This window comes from Sander vitreus, chromosome 23, assembly GCF_031162955.1.
Source record: "Sander vitreus isolate 19-12246 chromosome 23, sanVit1, whole genome shotgun sequence".
NCBI classification, from domain to species: Eukaryota; Metazoa; Chordata; class Actinopteri; order Perciformes; family Percidae; genus Sander; species Sander vitreus.
Window position 1 is genome coordinate 494,440 of NC_135877.1, and position 19,791 is coordinate 514,230.

The 19,791-nt window shown below is 42.6% G+C and overlaps 1 protein-coding gene across 2 annotated transcripts; it reads left to right on the plus strand.

Moving 5' to 3' along the window:
• The first annotated feature begins 296 nt into the window (after window positions 1-296).
• Window positions 297-15,699, plus strand: ldhba (lactate dehydrogenase Ba). Of its 2 annotated transcripts, none has more exons than XM_078242674.1 (8): window positions 297-433; window positions 7,619-7,755; window positions 10,481-10,598; window positions 11,243-11,416; window positions 12,806-12,979; window positions 13,707-13,824; window positions 14,229-14,352; window positions 14,845-15,699. In XM_078242674.1, exons 2-8 carry the CDS (start codon window positions 7,627-7,629, stop codon window positions 15,010-15,012), a joined length of 1,005 nt encoding a protein of 334 aa, XP_078098800.1. In that variant the 5' UTR covers window positions 297-433; window positions 7,619-7,626; the 3' UTR covers window positions 15,013-15,699. The 2 variants fall into 2 exon arrangements, with proteins under 2 accessions (XP_078098800.1, XP_078098801.1); XM_078242675.1 differs by lacking the exon at window positions 297-433 and adding an exon at window positions 1,360-1,461.
• Window positions 15,700-19,791: the final 4,092 nt, after the last annotated feature.

Genomic DNA, 19,791 nt, shown 5'->3' on the forward strand with positions numbered 1-19,791 from the left:
GCTTGTCTACAGTGTGTGTGTCACCTAGGAGTAATTGGTTTATTGATTTTATTGGAAGTAGGCCTAGTGTCGAAAAAAGTATTGTTCAGCAGTGTTTCCCGCAGGTTTTTGTGTGACAATGGGGGGTGGACCTGGTGCACTTTGAGAGCAAAATGAAAAGGCTAGCTAGTGTACTGTATCTATGAAAAATCTGTGTTGTATGCACTTTTATTAAACAATGTTTTTATTGTATTTTCATTGCAATTACAACTTAACCTCCCCCCTCCCCTCCCCCCTCCTCCCCCCTCCTCCTCCTCCTCCTCACCACTAAAACACGTTCGGTTCCACACCAGCCTTCTCTCTCCATTTGTCTGCCAGCCGCTGGACTCAACACGCCCTCCTCCACCGGACCAGATAACTGATCATATTATCTTGCAGAAACGTGTGTAAAAACGTAAGTACTCTGCTTATTTTTCAATGTATTGATTTCTTTTTTCTTTGGCGGGTTCGGGGCTGCCGAACAGTGCCTGCGTGCTGAACGCCTCAGCAGCAATGGATGCTCAGAGTTGAAATGCCCGCTGCAAGAAACCATTTTCAATCGAATGCGAAGTTAAAGTAAGGTGTCATTAGTGGTTATTAGTGGTGTCATTGGAACAAAGACCGGGCAGTCTAGCGTCATGAATTAATGTTTTATGACGTCGAAATTTGGATGATTTCAACATCTGATACTACCAGGTGTTCGATGTGCAGCTATTGTAGCTCATTAATCTAGGTATTTGGTGCAATTAAAGATGGTTGGGTTCTTCTTTTACATTCCATCACTTTAACGTCTACGTATATACGTATGTATGCGCGTATATACGTATATTCGTATCTGTATTTACGACCACGTCTTCCCGCTGTGCAGCAGATTGAGACAATAAACACCATCCTAATGAACTTGCAGTGAACTTGAACTTTCCCTTTCAATTAAGAGTTAGAAGCGCTGTATTCATGTTAACTGCATAGTTTAACCTTTCATGTTGTTCCAACTAAGAAGCTACAGTCTCTCATCACTGTCATCAAAATCGAGGGCTACGGCATGGCCGAGGCCGGGCTGTTACATAACCCAGAACCAAGTAAAAGAGAGGAACTAAACTAGCATGTCCCCTCACTTAAATCAAAGGACGCATGCACTAAGCAATGAGGCTGGTGAACCGATTAAGTAATTGATGTTGGGGAGGCTGAAGTGAGGCATTGTGTGGTTCAGTAGCTTTATTGTCTCCTGAATATGCCAGATAGCGGGACAGTCCCATAGAGCCACGAGGTGTGTCCATTTCTGGACATAAAGCCCCTCCCTTTCACGCCTATTTCAAGTGTCCACATGTCCTTGATGTGAGCTGATATCTGAACTTGTTGGCAGCGTGTGACGGCAGGCTAAATATTACAGGACAAACTTAACTGAGCTCACAGGGCTTTGTTCTTTCTGCACACTGAGCTAAGGTCAGTGGTTTCAAGGCAGAGGGCCTTGGGGCCTTCAGGGATCTCTGTTTTTTGTATAATGGTTATGTATAATATGTAATAACTAGTATGATTTTCCTCTGTTGTACACTGACTGTGTCCCATTATTTGTGAACAGCACCTCCTTTCATTTTAAGTGTTACAGTAATCTGACCTTGATATATGATATCAGCCTGTTTACCTTTTACTGACAGCTAAACAGTGCTGTGTTTGAGTTATGCACAATAAGATTAACTTTCTGTAATTGATTTATCTCAGTTCAGTTATTTTTGTGTTTTTGCTCAAATACTTTGTAGTCTCTGGGCTTCCTATAATTTATTATTTAATGTCCCTTTGACCTTTGTTATACAATCATTTTCCTGTTGATATTACAACTAGTTGACAGAGTGCACATGAGCACTACTGTCTATGAGGAAGTTCAACACTGAAGGACGAAATGAACTTGTGACACAAGTTGGAAATGTTTGTGTAGTAACAGACCGGCATAAACCAATGTGGGAATACATTGAAGTTATTATATGCTGTAACCCAGATATCATTTACTACCCTGAGTGTCATGCATAGCTGGCATGTGAAACAGTAAACTGTGAACATAGCCATCTCAGTAGGAAGGAATGACAGAAAAGTGGGAGAAACATAGTAAGAAGGGGGGGGGGGGAACGAGTGGAATGTGAGAGAAGGAAAGAGTCATGAGTTGTACAGTTAGTGAGAGAGGGGTGGGGGATTGAGAGACCTCTTTGTGTAAATTGAGTAAATCTCATGAGCGTCAGTGAGTCAATAAGCATGCAGCATGCTTCTACCAAGATCTAATGATGCTGTGCTCACGTGTGTGGTGCTGTGTTTTGAGAGGCTTGACTACAGTGTGTGTCACCTCGGTGTAATTGGTGTATTGGTTTTATTTTATCCTATACTATAATTAGTGTCTCAAAGTATAGTTCAGCAGTGTTTCCCACAGTTTTTTTGCAACGATTGGGGGATGGACCTCCGATCCTGTGGGGGGGGGGTTGAGAGACCTCTGTGTGTTGAAGGTATTTAGTCAGTGGATATTTTAGGGGGTTATTAGGGTAATTGAATAATTCTTCCTACATCCCTATTGACAAACTTTGCAATTTGGACATTCCTGGGCTTTGAGAACAGTTCTAATGCCCTCTTGTTAGTAGGGGTGTCACAATACCAAAAATTCAGTAGTTGGTGCCAATACCAGTAAAATAACACGATTCTCGATGCCGCTTTCAATACCACAGTAAAGATTTTCTAAGATTCCATGTACTTTAACTTGAAACATGAACTTCTTTATTAAAATATATTGAAAAATATCCAATTGTCATAACAAGACATACAAAACATGTGCAATAGAGCATATAATAACATAAGTGCAATGAATGGTCATAGTGCAACAACTAGTGTCCCCAGACACATTCCAGACTTGCAGGCATCTTTTCAAAAGGTACTGTGCAAAAACAGTGTTTCTAACAGTTGCGTGCCCAGAGACGTTACAAACCCCAGGTAAATATTGGCAGCTTAGAGTCCAAAAGGATGCCGAGATGGCTAATTTCCTCCTGAACAGGTAGCTAAGCATTAGCTTCAGGATAATTTATCACGGCTACAAGGGATGGGCATTTTGTCATTTCACATTGAATTATATAGCTAGAGTACCCAAGTTGGTTACTCGCAAAAACAATTGAGACACAGCCAGTAAAGTGATCCCGACTGGTCCTGGCTAACCGTGGCTAACGTCGCCATGCTAACGGCTAATGTTACCTGAGGAGCAGCCAAGCGAGCCACAGCTGTTTACAACGTGTAGCCTGTTCAGCGGCCGTAGCCGACAACGGTGAGTTATTTGAAGCCAAGAGAGGGGGGCTGTAGCTAAATCGGAAAGAGGACCGTGGGTTTGCAGTGAACATGCTGTTTCTTAAGTCGGGTAGAGTTGACTCTCGTATGTATCGGAAGTAGAAGGACATGACTTTGGCCACTTCTTCGTGACCTCCTTCTTCTGACTCGATCGACTGGAACACTCTGAAGCGTATACTGCCCCCATCAGTTCCGGAAGAGACGCAGCACCGATGCTGCCAACACTGGCATCGTCGCAAACGGTGCCTACGGTGCTTCAAAAAATGGGCGTCGTCGGTGTTTTAAGAACTGGAAGGTATCGGTGTTATCGGTTCTCGTGACATCTCTACTTGTTAGTGCTGGGCGGTATGACCAAAACATTTTATCACTGTAATTTTTTTTTTTAAGATTCTGGCGGTTTCATGGTATATCATGGTATTTTCTTTCTTTTGCTTGACTGGGCCTTTATATAGGTTTATAATGGCTTATTCTACTGTCAGGAATACATAGAATATCGCAAACACATTTTAATGTCGTCATGTTTACTAAAAGCTTTGATTACTAAAGGGTTTGCTTGGCTCCACAACAACTTTAACATTGTTTCCCTTTCAAAATGAGAGTTGTATAAACACTACCTTGGCCACAGGTAAGTTAGGTTGTTGTAGAAAAGTGGGCGACTGAACGTAGCGCCGCTGTCAGCCTCCTTTAGTGTTTGAATAATGTTAGTAGGTTGGTGGACGTATTTCAGCGAGGCAAGACATCTTAAATCCAGTGTTTTTAATCATTGAACCCGTCTTAACGGTCTGTAGCGGGACCGTAGGTGGATTTTTATTGCGTTCATAATGTTGCTCCGCTGCATGCTTGAAGTGACATTAACGTCTTTAACATTATCACGGCCGAGTTACGGTAGCGCAACCAAGTAATGTTAGAGCAACTGGCAACAACAGTGGTTTCTTCTCTGTTCTTGAATGTGCAGTAGCGACTGGAGCCTCTCCTAGCTTAACAGACTGTTATGCTACCTGGCTAGCTAGCAGCTATGTTACCCAGCATGCTGTCCGACGGTGTAAATTTGTAAATGTAAAATTATTAGTGTTAGAAATTGTTTAAGTCACAAATTGTTGTGCTATGGTGTTTTATCCTGTTTTTTAGTTAGTTAGTTGTGGGTTATTAATTGTTATAAAGTTACTACCATGAGTGAGAAGGGTACGTAGTTAACAGGGCTCCTGTTCTCAATTTACTCGCAGATTACTTCGGCCGTAGCGCTTTTTGCGGCAATGCATTACGGTATATGAAAAATTCATATCATACAGGAAATTAATACCCGTATATGGTATAAACCGGCATAGCGCCCAGCACTACCTCTTGTAGTCACAAGTTACTGTTACGAAAGTCTGGTTTGAGCTAAAAAGTAAGGTAAATACAGTTAGCTAAATGAATAAAAACAAAAGGTACATTTGGAGCACAGTGTTAGTACTCATATTTTTAAGATTATGTAGTTTGTCATGTAACGATATGCCCAGTTCAGACTAAAGATTCGATATGAGACAAGTTGAAACTTGCAACTTCTTGCAACGCACCGGTCTGCAGCGTTCTGAAACCTGCCAGTTGACACCAAGGGGGTAAGCTTCGCTTCAGAGCTCGAACCTCCTATGGCGCCATTTTGATGCTACCAAACGATCACCCGACGTTAGCATCCCATTGACTGCCATTCATTTTGACGTCACTTTGACAGTGAATAACTTTACATCTGAAGCATTTAAAGACTTTATTTGTCCATTGTTTATTTCTAAAGAAACACGACAGTGTATAAAAGGCTCCATTACCTTGTATATCACGTTATGGCTCCGTAGCAGCCATAACGTAGCTCCGTAGCGACTTACTGTCTCATAGAGGAATTACCGTATAGTACAGGAGAAGCTCTCAGGTAGTTTGGATTTACATTAGCTGTTTAAGTTTAATTACTAATGTTAACTATCATTTTAGTGATCAATAATTAGCCTGTGCCTATGTTATCTCCTTACATATACCTACGCTCTCCGTCTCTGCAAGATTGGGAATGATTGAGATTTCTCTTGGCACAGCTACCAGAAGACTTTCAGACAGGTTGCTCACGTCACATCTACGTCTTCAAGCTCAGTTGGGGGCTGCGCAGTAATGGGCGCTCATCGGAGAAGTGCTTCTAATATCCTTCACTGGTCTCTGTCCAGAGCAACGGGATCTGTTGGTCCATTCTATATAGTCTATGGTTGACACCAATGAGACGAGACGTATCATCTCCATAACAACGCCTCTTTGTACTTCCGTCTTAACTTCTGACTTTTTGTAGCTGGATATATCATTTGTTTCATCTAAATATGAATGTGGATAGGGATATTGAGTTAATTGCTACAGTTGCATTTCTAGTGATTTTTCTGATTCACGGCTTTGTTCTAACACCGCTGGGCGCTCCCTCTCTTCAGTCACTCTCTATCTCACTTGACCATAAAACGTTACCGTGCTTTCGGGCGGTCGTTGAGGCTCAGTCTAAAACTCTGCTGTTTATAACATAAAAATAAAATGGATTATGGATAATTTTATTTTTATAGTTTAGGCTATCCTTACGTTCTAAAACCAGCCTCTGCGACTTGAACAGCTGAGTCGCAGCCACACCATCAGCGGGTTTGAGTCGAGCTGAGACGGGCTAGTTCAGACCGCTACAGCTTTTCCCTGCGACGTTCTAAAATGGGGTTGTCTCGTCGCGAATCTTTGGTCTGAACTGTGCTTTAAGTGCAATGGAGGGAAGCCAAACGCTGCAATGACACACAAACCAGTGAAAATCAGCGTAGCTTCCATTTAACGATAAATAATTAGCTAATGTTAGCTAAAGTTAGACACGCTATATAAAACATCACATGCATTGTTTTTCACGCCAAGCAACTGGATACGTCCGTCAACACGAGCATAAAAAATGAGTATGTATCTCTTAGGTTTTCATGGATGATGTTTTCATGACAATCTCAGTAGGCGCTAGCTTGTGCACTTAGCTAGCCAGAAAAATTCATGCAATGCATTACATAATTATGTAATGCATTGCATTAATATTATTTATTAATTTTTACAGTAATGTAATGCATGTTATTTTGGGTTTGGGAAATGGTTTTGGTAGATTTAAAAATGGTTATTTGAAGGAGCTTGATTGGAGTGACATAATCAATAGCCTGGGGACAAGTACTATCTGCTTGATTACTATTTTACTTTTTCACAAACGGTGCTGAACTGGAATATTTTTATGCAGAAAACTGCTGTGATTTGTAAAATTGGTAAGCTTTTTTCCAGGATGACATTTGTTCGTAAATTGAGAAACATTGCCAGAAATTAGAACCTTGGTGTCTGTCTCTCTTCTGTATCCGCTTGTACAGTATAGTCTATGGTCCATTATCATAGTTGCAGGTGGGACATCCAGGGGACGAGCTGCTGGACTGAGGGGGAGGAGATCAGCTCAGTGATTACAGTGACAGTTCTCATAAGACCTTGGTATTTAAAATGGACACTGGGTTTTAGTCAGTCATCAGTAGTTTTCTGGGTTTGGTTCCTGCAATTGTCATATGTGTGTGTGTATATATATATATATATATATATAGATATAGATATAGATATAGATATAGATATAGATATAGATAGATATAGATAAGATAGATAGATATCTCTATCTCTCATTATTAAAATGTGTTACATAAGAGCAAGCAATGTCATTTCCCAAACGGATCACAAAACTCTGGCGCTCCTGAGCCGTACAACCTTATACCTCCGCCCAGAGGGCAAAAGGTGCAAGGCAGTAGATCGGTCCACCAAGATGGAGGTGGCCTTTTTCTTGCTGAGTGGAGAGACTCAGCTTACCCCTGTAATCAGAGGGCAGGTGTTCACCACTCCCCGGAGCTTTGTCTTTTCGAGTCAACTTTATTGTCAATTCTCTTAAAATATGTGCCAGACATACAGAGGAATCGAAAATACATTTTCCTCTGATGCATGGTGTAATAAGTACAAAATATATACAATACAATAAAAAAATTCTAAATAGTGCAAAAGTGAGACAAAACCAAACAGTATAAGAAACTAAAGAAATTGAAAATGTGCACTATAAAGGAAAAATATAAAAGTGAGTCTTCTCCTTCATTTAGGTACACTGCTGTTGTACAGTCTGCAGGCTGCATGTTGTATTGGAGGCTGTATGTTATACTTAATGAGTTTTAGACAGATTGAAGCAGATTGTGTCCTGTTGGAGCTCCTGTGCTGTGGGACCCGCTAACATGTCTTCTGTGTCTCCCTGCAGCTGTGATCATGTCCTCAGTGCTACAGAAGCTGATCAGCCCTCTGGCCAGTAGCCCTGCTGAGCTCCCCAGGAACAAGGTGACGGTGGTCGGGGTTGGCCAGGTGGGCATGGCCTGCGCCATCAGCATCCTGCTGCGGGTAAGACACAACGTGTTCAGAATGTTTTTTTTTTTTTTTGTGTGTTTTTTTTTTTTTTTTTTAAACAAGGACAAATTGGGGGGGGAGCAATTTAAAAAAAAAAAAAAAATACTTTGCCACATGTGTAAATATAATATACTGTATAGTAGCTGTCAGTGTTATGTCTTTCACTAATATCCAATATCCAACAGTCACATGGCCATTTTAATGGATCCAATATAGCTTTACAGATACTAATAATGCTGATATATTGTTCCTTACATTTATTAGACCCAAACTCAGGACCTTCTTGTTGCGAGGCAACAGTGCTAACCACTCATTGACCAATGCAAGACGATTCTGACGGTATGATAAACTTCATCAAAAAACCAGAAATGTCTGGGTAAAAAACTTCTTTTCCTCCATTCCACTGTATTTTATTTTAAATAGCATATCCTATATCATATTAATATTAAGTTATACTTATATAAATTATATTTTTTTTAATCGTGACTAATCGCCAAATTTCTATAGTTAAAACATGCGATTAATCGTGATTATCACATGAATAAAATTCAATTATTTTGCATTTCAGAACTGTTTTGGTACATATTAACAATGGATATTACCAGTGGATCTCAATTGGGAATCAAATGACTGCAAAGAGTTACTTTATGAACTTGACTTTAAGATTTGCATTTGTTTATTTTTTATTTACTGTAAACAAAAGAAACGTGTAAATCTGTCACTATTGCACAATTCCTCCAAGTACCTAACTGAGATGTAACACTAACACTTTGTGTATACAGTACAAACAAAATGGTCCAAAAACCAGATGCCACAGCAGGACATTTGTAACCTTTACGTTTTTCTAATAAGGAATGTAACAATTCTCCTGGACAGAAAAGGGGGTGGACAATGTCCCAAATGACAAAAACAGTCAAAAAAACGATACTAACAACACAGTCCTAAAACCATATGCTGATATATGTAGTCAGTCTAGTTTAGTAACTCCTAAATAATGATTACTCACTGAATCCAGGGATCACCGGTTAATGAGACAGCGTTTGCAGCAGTTCCAGTGTGGCTGCTTTCTCCGTGGAGTACAGGCTGTGTATGCGTGAAACTACTGTCCCCCTCGACAACTTTTTAAAAGTAAACTTTCCATTCAGAATCTTCTTGGCATCCAGTTCGGCGTCTCACGCTCGCCATCCACTCAAAACGTCACGTTAGCCTACTACTCTTTGGCCGGCTCCAAGCCCAAACAAGTGTGTGTGTGTGCAGTGTGTCTGTTTTGTTTCCGGTCTAGCTAGATCCGGTGTGGTATTGTAGTTTTTCTAACGTTACTAGCTGTTGCAACAGCATGTGAAAAAACTACAAAGTTTGAACGTTAATCTCGCGATAAAAAAATTGATCCTGTTAAAATGGGTTTGTGTTAACGCATTTAACTGACTGTGTGTCCCCAGATGTAGCCTACACAATGGTGGAAGACTTAAACAGACGTGATACCAGTTCAATTTATTTTAACACTAACTTACCAGAAAATGTGTACTTGTTTGCTTAGCGAAGTTGCGTTAGGATGGAAAATAGCTGATGTTGGCCTGTTATCTGCCTCGGTAGCAGCCTGAAGTTATTATTTCACTATTGTTAGATGTGCTACTTTAATGCTCATAGCTGATTGCAAATGTTCATTCAAAGACAGCGTTACGTTACCTTGAATTTGTTTGGGGCGTCTGTGCTTTTTCGGTGCCCGGAAAATTCCCACGTAGCCGGCTTCAGTCTTTTTAGACGTGGGGAAGGGATCGGGGGTTTTATCTCTTGCAGCCATCATGCGCAGACACTCGCACCGACAACAGGATGGGGAGGGGCCGTGATACTGCACCTTGGCAGGCAGAGGGATTTCTGAACTGCACTTTCTGTCTGCAACGACTCAAACGATTTTATTTTTTTTTATTCTTTAATGATTTATTATAAATGTCTTAATATTTCCCAGTAGATCTGTCATAACAAGCTAGTTTCATAAGATGTGAATCACAAACTGTAGAAGCTCAGGTGTGGCCTTATTAAATTGAAATGTTTTGGTTAAATTGAAATTCCATTTGTCATATTTATGTGCATGGTGTATGACAACATTACAATTCCAAAATATAAAGTTGCTGTTATAAAATGCATCATTACCATCAAACTTCAAATTGAAAAATGAAACCCCTACTGCCAAATTGAATGGGAAATGGCCTCTCCTCCAGAATTATCTTCTTGCCCTTAAATTGTATTTTTCAGGATTTTTTTTCCCCCCAGAATCGATACTTTTTGAATACATTTTTTTTTTTTTTACCAATGTTTCACCTAAATATTTTCTGTATATATGATACCGCTGATGGCTACTACATCATATCCGTTTCCAGCAAAACGGAGCCAAAGCAGAAAATGTAGATACAATGCATGTAATTTACTTCTTTGTGTGTTCTATGTGCATTTTTTTTTTTAAACTTTTTTTTTTGAAAATGTCTCATGGTATATTGTCTCTAGAAGTGTATTATTTAACTTTTGTTTTTGTTAAAGAAGGAAAAGAAAATGTCAGTAATCAATACTATTGATTCACAATAATTCTACAATCACAATAAATGACAATTGCAAATCAAATCGGCACCCATGTATCGGGAAAGAAATCGAACCGGGACAAAAGCATATGGTCCCTGCCCTACTGCCCTCCCTCTCATCTCTCTCCTCTTCCTCCTGCGGACAGGACCTGTGTGATGAGCTGGCCCTGGTGGATGTGATGGAGGACCGTCTCAAAGGAGAGATGATGGACTTGCAGCATGGCAGTCTCTTCCTCAAGACCTCCAAGATAGTCGCTGACAAAGGTCAGTACCTGCTGCTAGGGTTGGGTACTGAAACCCGGTGCTAATACAGCACCGGTGGCTAAAGGTCCGGTATCTACCGGCCCGAATAGCAACCATAGGGTGCCTCATTTCAGTGCCTCTTAAATAACTGCGCTGCTTTCTGATGCTCCGAAATGTATGTTCGAGGCAACAGAAGCATCGCTGCGTGACACAAGTTCACAATACACTTGGCAGCAGGTAATGTTAGCCTACCGCTAGCTATCAGCTGGATTAAACGCAGTTAAAATGCTGACAGAATGCAGGTAGCCTCGTGGGGCATTCAAAGTTATTGTAAAATACCCTTTTCCCGTGTGGTGGTAGTTTTTGTCGTTTAACGGCAATTTAATGGTGAAATAAGTTATTACATTTTTAATTTATTTAAATTTTAACATATGGCCTCAGCAATAAACAAGCTGTTCTTTAATGTCGCCGACTGTCGTTTTTGTGTGTTTTGTATCGGTTCAGGCACCGTATAGGCACGGTTTTAAAAGTATCGCTTTAGCACCGGTATCGGAAACAAAACGATACCAACCCTTCCAGCTGCTCACATACAGCTGCACTGCAAAGAAAAACATCCCCAGACATCCCTCATCAGATCTTGTTTCACTCTCTCTCTCTTCCTCCAGACTACGCAGTCACAGCCAACTCTCGCCTGGTTGTGGTGACGGCCGGCGTTCGCCAGCAGGAGGGTGAGAGCCGCCTTAACCTGGTGCAGAGGAACGTCAACGTCTTTAAGGCCATCATCCCCCAGATCGTCAAGTACAGCCCCAACTGCACAATCATCGTGGTCTCCAACCCAGGTGAATACAATAACGCACACATTAAGGGACGTCCCGATCGGAGCCGATATGGGCATTTTTTTAACTGATTGGCAGTCACCCCGATCACCTTAATCCAATCATTCACGCCAGAAAATTCTTCACCATTCTAAGTAGTTGATTTTATGTGAATTTTACAAAAATGCTAGCTGCATTTGGTTAAATGTATTAAGCTGAAGGAATCGTTTAGTTACTTTGTTAGTTATTTTTGTAAACAAATAACGGTGTGCAGCTTTAAAATCTAGGCAAATAAGTGTCTACATCCTGTAACGCCCTGCAGTGCCCTGCTCCGCCATGAACTACAACTACTATTTCTAGTCAGTTCCGTTATCTTTACTGTTCATCACACCCCCAACCGACACCATCAGACCAAGAGCCTGGGTCTGTCCCAGGTTTCTCCCTAAAAGGAAGTTTTTCCTCACCACTGTCACACTAAATGCTTGCTCTTGGGGGAATTACTGGAATTGTTGGGTCTTTGTAAATTAGAGTGTGGTCTACACCTACTCTATCTGTAAAGTGTCTTGAGATAACTCCTTGTTATGATTTGATACTATGAATAAAATTTGAAAAAAGGATTTTGGATCAGGACTCGGCAATATTTAAAAAATCGGATCAGGGTTCGGGGGGCAAAAAAGCTGACTGGGACATTCCTACACACATTATCGTCTTTAGGGAGTCTTACTCCCAGCGGTCAGGGGTCTTTGGCGTTAGTTACTGATGCAGAAAAGCTCCTGTCAGACGCAGGGGGCTTTTTAACTAATTCCAATGTTATCCCATCTGCGACGATATTTGACGCTCTGGGTACCCCTTTGGTGTCCTTTTTCAACGCGCTTGGGGAAACGTGACAGTTAGCTAGACTATCTGTCAATCTGAGTTTTCTCTCGCACAACTATTTTTCAGCAGCTCTGTCCGGCGCATAGTGCCGCCCAAGACAATTGTGATTGGTTTAAAGAAATGCCAATAAACTAGAGCATGTTTTTCTCCCATCCAAGAATGCTGCGTGGAGTAGTCAAGACCCTCCTCCGCTCTGCAGCATGTGGATGGTCTGGCAAAGCGAGACTAGGTTACAAAATATACGTTTCAGTGACACGTCGGTCAAGAACGGGAGATGAACCCCGGTCTCCTGGGTGAAAGTCCTGTGTTGTTTGACCCATCCACCCACCTACCTACCTCCTTACGCTGTTCTTTTGTCTCTTATACTACTCCCTACCGTTGTTGCTCATCATACTATGTAGACGACGCTACAAGGCTTGCCTTTTGCGTCTGTATCTGATAATGAGAGCCACTGACCAAGTGTTAGTATTTGACGTGTTAGGGAGAACAGATTTGTTTGTTTGTTTAAATGACTTCTGGTTGTGACACCCTCCACAGTTGACGTGTTGACTTATGTGACCTGGAAGCTGAGTGGTCTGCCCAAGCACCGCGTCATCGGCAGCGGCACCAACCTGGACTCGGCCCGCTTCCGCTACATGATGGCCGAACGCCTCGGCATCCACGCCAGCTCCTTTAACGGCTGGGTGCTGGGCGAGCATGGAGACACCAGCGGTAGGTACACACGGGGACCAGACTGTCATCTATTATCACTTAACAATCATAGGAATATCTGTCAATTTGGATGTAACATAACACTCCTCTCACAATTCGATACACGATTTTAAGTTTACAATACGTTTTTCTTTGGATTTGTTTTAACAGAATGAGTTGCAAACAAATGACTAAAAAATATTTATTTATATAAATTGTGGAAACGGATCAAACAGTCCTAAGCAACTGAAATTGTCTTATTTTAAATAACAAATGAAATAAAAAATTAGATTTTTTTAAACAAATCGCACATCAAAATAACTAATATCTTCAAATAAATAAACTAAGAACACAGTGACGTCCGACGTCAACCAAGCATAATCAAAATTAGTAAAAATTGAATCGCGATTTTTTATTCTTTATTTTTGGTCAAACGATCGTAATCTTTACACATTTATCGGTTTTACAGTAACCATGCATTATGTGTCAGATATGTTGTCTGCAAGGCATCATCAGGGTAGTTTCTCTGAAGTTACACTGAAAAAGTGAGTGTCATTTGGAAAACATACCCCGTGCGTGCGTGCGTGGCCGTCCTACAAATGCGATTGTAGATTGCAAATAAAAGTTCATATATTTACTAGCAACCTACTTTTATCGTGCTAGCAACCACCAGGAACACCATAGCAAGCATGGGATTCATTGTATTCTTATAAACATATTTGACAGTTACGTGTGTGTGTGTTTTCAGTGCCAGTGTGGAGTGGTGCTAACGTGGCAGGAGTCAACCTGCAGAAGCTGAATCCTGATATTGGCACTGATAATGATAAAGAACAGTGGAAGGCCACACACAAGGCTGTAGTGGACAGGTATGGTTTGTGTTTGAATGTGAGAGACGGAAGTATGACCAGCTAATAAAACGAGTTAGGATTGAGTTTAAAAAAACTGAATTGATATTTAATCTAAATATCTCTAATATGTGGCAGTTACATTGTTTTCACTTCATCACACAAACATTTTGGTGTCATCTTTTGAGCAACTAAGTGATGTCATAAGCATATTTATCATTAGTAAATCTTGTGTGTAACAAAAGTACGCAGGTTGTTAATAATATATAAATAAATAATAAATCTATTATGCCATCTTAATCAGTGATTGTAAAAAGTAATTTAAGCTGAAACACCCTGCTGATTGATCTTTTAATGTACATACATGACATAATGAGTGAGTGCACACTGCACAGCCCTTAAGACAGTGCTGCTTTGTATCGCAGTGCCTACGAGGTGATCAAGCTGAAAGGCTACACTAACTGGGCCATTGGTCTGAGCGTGGCAGACCTGACTGAGAGCATCGTCAAGAACATGAGCCGTGTCCATCCTGTCTCCACCATGGTCAAGGTCTGACACACACACACACACACACACAGCAGCTTAAAGGTTAACCTAGCTGGTAACACTAATCCCCCGTCTCGCTCTCCCTACGTACTGCGTTCAATGTGAGAATGAGACTAACTTGCCTGGATGAGTGTGTCTTTCCTACTGCTAGAAGGGTTTGTGCTGTGTTAAACTGACTCCCCCAAAATCTGCATGGTTTCACTTCTGAAGATGGCTGCTTGCTCCGGGGCCCCCGACGTAGCTTCGGGTTCCGCTCCATCAGTGTTTTCGCCGGGCCAGCCCCGCTCTTCCTTGTTGTAGTTCAGGTTTTAAAAGGTGTATTTACAGAAGTTTGTCCATCCATCCATTCAGCAGACCCGAATCAACATAGGGCATGCCTTTGAAAGTTGTAAACATTAGGTAATGCGTATTTCCGAAGACAAACTATTCGCTCTATAAACCTGCTTGGATACCTTCATACTGCATTTTGTTCGTTTGTGTGTATCTTTTTCCCAGGACATGTATGGTATTGGTGAGGAGGTCTTCCTGTCTCTGCCCTGCGTGCTGAACAGCAGCGGCGTGAGCAGCGTGGTCAACATGACCCTGACAGACGGCGAGGTGGGCCAGCTGAAGAAGAGCGCAGACACGCTGTGGGGCATCCAGAAGGACCTGAAGGACATCTGAACACACCTGTGTGCATAATGCAACACCATGCAGAGAGGCTTGTCAACACGCGCACACTCCTTTTTATAACGTCCCCTCTCTTACCCTGTAACACTCTTATTTTGAAGGAGAATACCAGTGATTTTGAGATTGTGCCAGGGAGAATTTCAGGTTTACATGGATGTCATCCAGCCTGGTTTGTCATTAGGTCACCATCTACTTCCTGCAAATCGCTTTTAAGTCTAAACTGGTATGCTCGTTTAAAAAAAATACCCAAATTGGCTACCCAACAGTTAGTAGGCTGAAGTTGCTGTGTTAGTGTTAAGAGATGTAAGCTGACCTGTGTACTTTCAACTGTTTGGACCAGGATCAAACACAACCCTCAAAACGGTCACTGTCCTCCTCCAGCACTTAGTGTACTGCGTCGTTCCTTTAGTTCCCTACAGGGAATCCCTAAGAGAAAGACCCTTAACGTGTAGAGAGACCCTAAAAGGACGCTGTTTTCCTCCCGCCTTCGTCTAAATGTGGTACGCCCGCATACTTTGGTCAACACTCTGACATTGTGTGAAGGTGGATTTTTCTTGCCCTCCTGTTTCCTCAGTGTTAACAAAGGCAGATGGAGTAGCAGGAGAAGAATGGAAACATCAGTTGTTACTGTCTGACCTTGTGTTGTGTGTAACTTAATAAATTTGAACCTGATAAAGGGTAGTGTTTGTATGTGTTTGATTTTTCTAAAATGACTCAAATAGTGTCACCTTTTGTTAATGATGCAACCTGTGAGGAGAAGAATCAATATTTGAAAATGTACTGATATTGATACGTACATACATTTTATGATATGGAGCCTGAAGCAGTTCTGCATTTATTTTGTGATTTTTATTTTATTTTTTTTTTTTCCTGTAATCAAGTAGGTTTTGGACGGATAACCGGAGCATTCTGTTTTTTATTTAAATGTACCTCTTGTGTTTTTTCAGAAAATATGCTCTTAATTTCACATACATAGAGCAGCATTTTCTACATCTTTCCCTAATATATTTTCTGTTTAATAGAATTATACTTGTACATTTCTTAAGAGCACCCAAAAACAAAGTGTAGCCTGTATATTATGAGTTGTTTGAGTCCCCTTGGTGAGTTGTTTTTCGTTTTCACTGCTAATATCAGTTGTAGTTAAAGGGTAATTTTTTTTTTTTTTTTGGGGGGGGGGTTCACCCTATTTCTGTCATCTGGAGGAGGCCCCTGTCCGACAGACTTTCAACTCACACCTCCGGCGGAGCTTTTCGTGCATCTCTGTGGAGGCTGGGGGCATTGAACCTGAGTGGACGATGTTCAAAGTTTCCATTGCTGAAGCTGCGGTGAGGAGCTGTGGTCTTAGGGTCTTAGGTGCCTCAAGGGGCGGTAACCCACGAACACCGTGGTGGACACCGGTGGTCAGGGAAGCCGTCCGACTGAAGAAGGAGTCTTTCCGGGATATGTTATCCCAGACGACTCCGGAGGCAGTTGCAAGGTACCGAAGGGCCCGAAGGGCTGCAGCCTCTGCCGTGAAAGAGGCAAAGCAGCGTGTGTGGGAGAAGTTCGGAGAAGACATGGAGAAGGACTTTCGGGTCGGCACCAAGGTGCTTCTGGAAAACCGTTCGCCACCTCAGGAGGGGGGAAGGGGAACCATCCAAGCTGTGTACAGTAAGGATGGGACGCTGTTGACCTCAACTGAGGAGGTAATAGGGCGGTGGAAGGAGCACTTTGAGGAACTCCTAACCGACTAATACGCCCTCTATGGTAGAGGCAGAGCTGGAGGATGAGGGGGGATTGGCATCAATTTCCCTGGTGGAGGTTGCTGAGGTAGTTAAACAACTCCACAGTGGCAAAGCCCCAGGAATTGATGAGATCCGTCCCAGAAATGCTTAAAGCTCTGGGTGTGGAGGGGTTGTCTTGGCTGACACGCCTCTTCAACATTGCGTGGAAGTCTGGGACGGTGCCTAAGGAGTGGCAGACCCGGGGTGGTGGTTCCCTTTTAAAAAAGGGGGGACCAGAGGGTGTGTGCCAATTACAGGGGTATCACACTTCTCAGCCTCCCGGTAAAGTCTACTCCAAGGTGCTGGAAAGGAGGGTTCGGTCGATAGTCGAATCTCAGGTTGAAGAGGAACAATGCGGATTCCGTCCCTGGTCGTGGGAACAACGGACCAGATCTTTACTCGCAAGGATCCTGGAGGGAGCCTGGGAGTATGCCCAACCAGTCTACATGTGTTTTGTGGATCTGGAGAAGGCGTATGACCGGGTGCCCCCGGGAGATACTGTGGGAGGTGCTGCGGGAGTACAGGGTGAGGGGGGTCCCTTCTCAGGGCCATCCACCTCTGTACGACCAAAGCGAGAGCTGTGTCCGGGTTCTCGGCAGTAAGTCGGACTCGCTTTCAGGTGAGAGTTGGCCTCCGCCAGGGCTGCGCTTTGTCACCAATCCTGTTTGTAGTATTTATGGACAGGATATCGAGGCGTAGTCGGGGTGGAGAGGGGTTGCAGTTCGGTGGGCTGGGGATCTCATCGCTGCTTTTTTGCAGATGATGTGGTCCTGATGGCATCATCGGCCTGTGACCTTCAGCACTCACTGGATCGGTTCGCAGCCGAGTGTGAAGCGGCTGGGATGAGGATCAGCACCTCTAAATCGGAGGCCATGGTTCTCAGCAGGAAACCGATGGAGTGCCTTCTCCAGGTAGGGAATGAGTCCTTACCCCAAGTGAAGGAGTTCAAGTACCTTGGGGGTCTTGTTCGCGAGTGAGGGGACAATGGAGCGGGAGATTGGTCGGAGAATCGGCACAGCAGGTGCGGTATTACATTCAATTTATCGCACCGTTAGACGAAAAAGAGAGCTGAGCCAGAAGGCAAAGCTCTCAATCTACCGGTCAGTTTTTGTTCCTACCCTCACCTATGGTCATGAAGGCTGGGTCATGACCGAAAGAACAAGATCCAGGGTACAAGCGGCCGAAATGGGTTTCCTCAGGAGGGTAGCTGGCGTCTCCCTTAGAGATAGGGTGAGAAGCTCAGTTATCCGTGAGGAGCTCGGAGTAGAGCCGCTGCTCCTTTGCGTCGAAAGGAGCCAGTTGAGGTGGTTCGGGCATCTGGTAAGGATGCCCCCTGGGCGCCTCCCTAGGGAGGTGTTCCAGGCACGTCCAGCTGGGAGGAGGCCTCGGGGGAGACCCAGGACTAGGTGGAGGGATTATATCTCTAACCTGGCCTGGGAACGCCTCGGGATCCCCCAGTCGGAGCTGGTTAATGTGGCCCGGGAAAGGGAAGTTTGGGGTCCCCTGCTGGAGCTGCTACCCCCGCGACCCGACCCCGGATAAGCGGATGAAGATGGATGGATGGATGGATGGATGGTTCACCCTATTTTCCTCTGCACTGGTGTCTAAGTGACTAATGGGAACAAAAATCTTTGAAATTGGTTCAGTATTGAGCGAGAACACTGTCAGCCGCAAACCGGGCTGCAGTGTACTCATAAAGAGCAAATCGACACTTTCTGTCCACTAAAAGTTCCGTTTCTGCTGCCGCCAGGCTCAGATTATTCTTCTAAGTGTCTGACAACGTTATGGAAAGGATCCCTACAGATAGAGACCTTTTAGTTAAACAAAAATGATTTTACTCTTTAACATGAAACGGCTCCAAAATCAACATCGCCAAACTAACGACTCCATTTAACTTTTAGCATTACAACTACTGATCCCTATAGGTTAGTAGTTGACCCTCTCAAAATTCACATAGCCTACATACGTTGCATACATTCAGCCATGTATGGAAAAGGAAATCTACAGGCCCTGATGGTATCTCAGCTCTTCTTTTAAAGACCTTTTGCTGAAGAGCTCCCTCCAGCCTGGGGCCCTGTTTTCCAGCAGTCGGTCAATTTACACACAGTAGCTACCTTCCTTCTGAAACCTATTCCAAAGAACTCCTACAGAAAATGATTATAGACCGGTGGCTTTAACATCAGTTGTCATGAAATGCTTTGAAAAAAAACATGCCATTATTGAAAGTAGAGAGAAATTCTGATTTGGATCCACTATAATTTGCTTATAGGCAGGGACGGGTACAGATGATGCAATCAATAGCACTCACCTTGTTCTTAAGCACCTTGAGGTCCCTGAGGCCTATTCTCCGCTTTTTAAAAACATATATTTTAGTTCTGCTTTTAATACGTTGCAGCCTTGTCTGCTGATCAAGAAAATGAATCGGATGAATGTAATGTTTTATTCCTTTTAAACAAATAGAACCCAGAATGTCAGGGTTAACAACACACTCTCTGACAAAAAATACCAAAGTACAGGTGCACCTCAGGGATGTGTCAGCGGTCCATTTGACTTTGTACACAAATAATTGCACCCACAGCCACTTAAGAAATTTTGTTTTTAAATTCTCTGATGACACTGCCATCCTCAGCCTGTTGTATCAGCACACAGACCTCTCTATATATTTTTTCCGAGGTAGGGGTAGACCAGGTACAGTTAGTACACTTTTTCCTTTTTCCATCACCACACCAAAATTAGGGACTGAAAAGAAGTGATTTTTCATATGACATTTCCTTTACTTTAATCAGTGACATCCATCAGAATCAGAAAGGAATTTATTGCCACAGTAATTTACCTTGGTGATTGCATACATACACAAACAAACACATTATACATTTAAAAGAATAAACTACAAAAACGGAAACAAATTATTGAAAATAGCTGTTTAAGTAGATGAAGCACTGTTGAAGGTTAGTGGATGAAGGTTAGTGCAAAGTGTAGAGGTTAGGGTTACTCAAGCTTGTTGTGCACA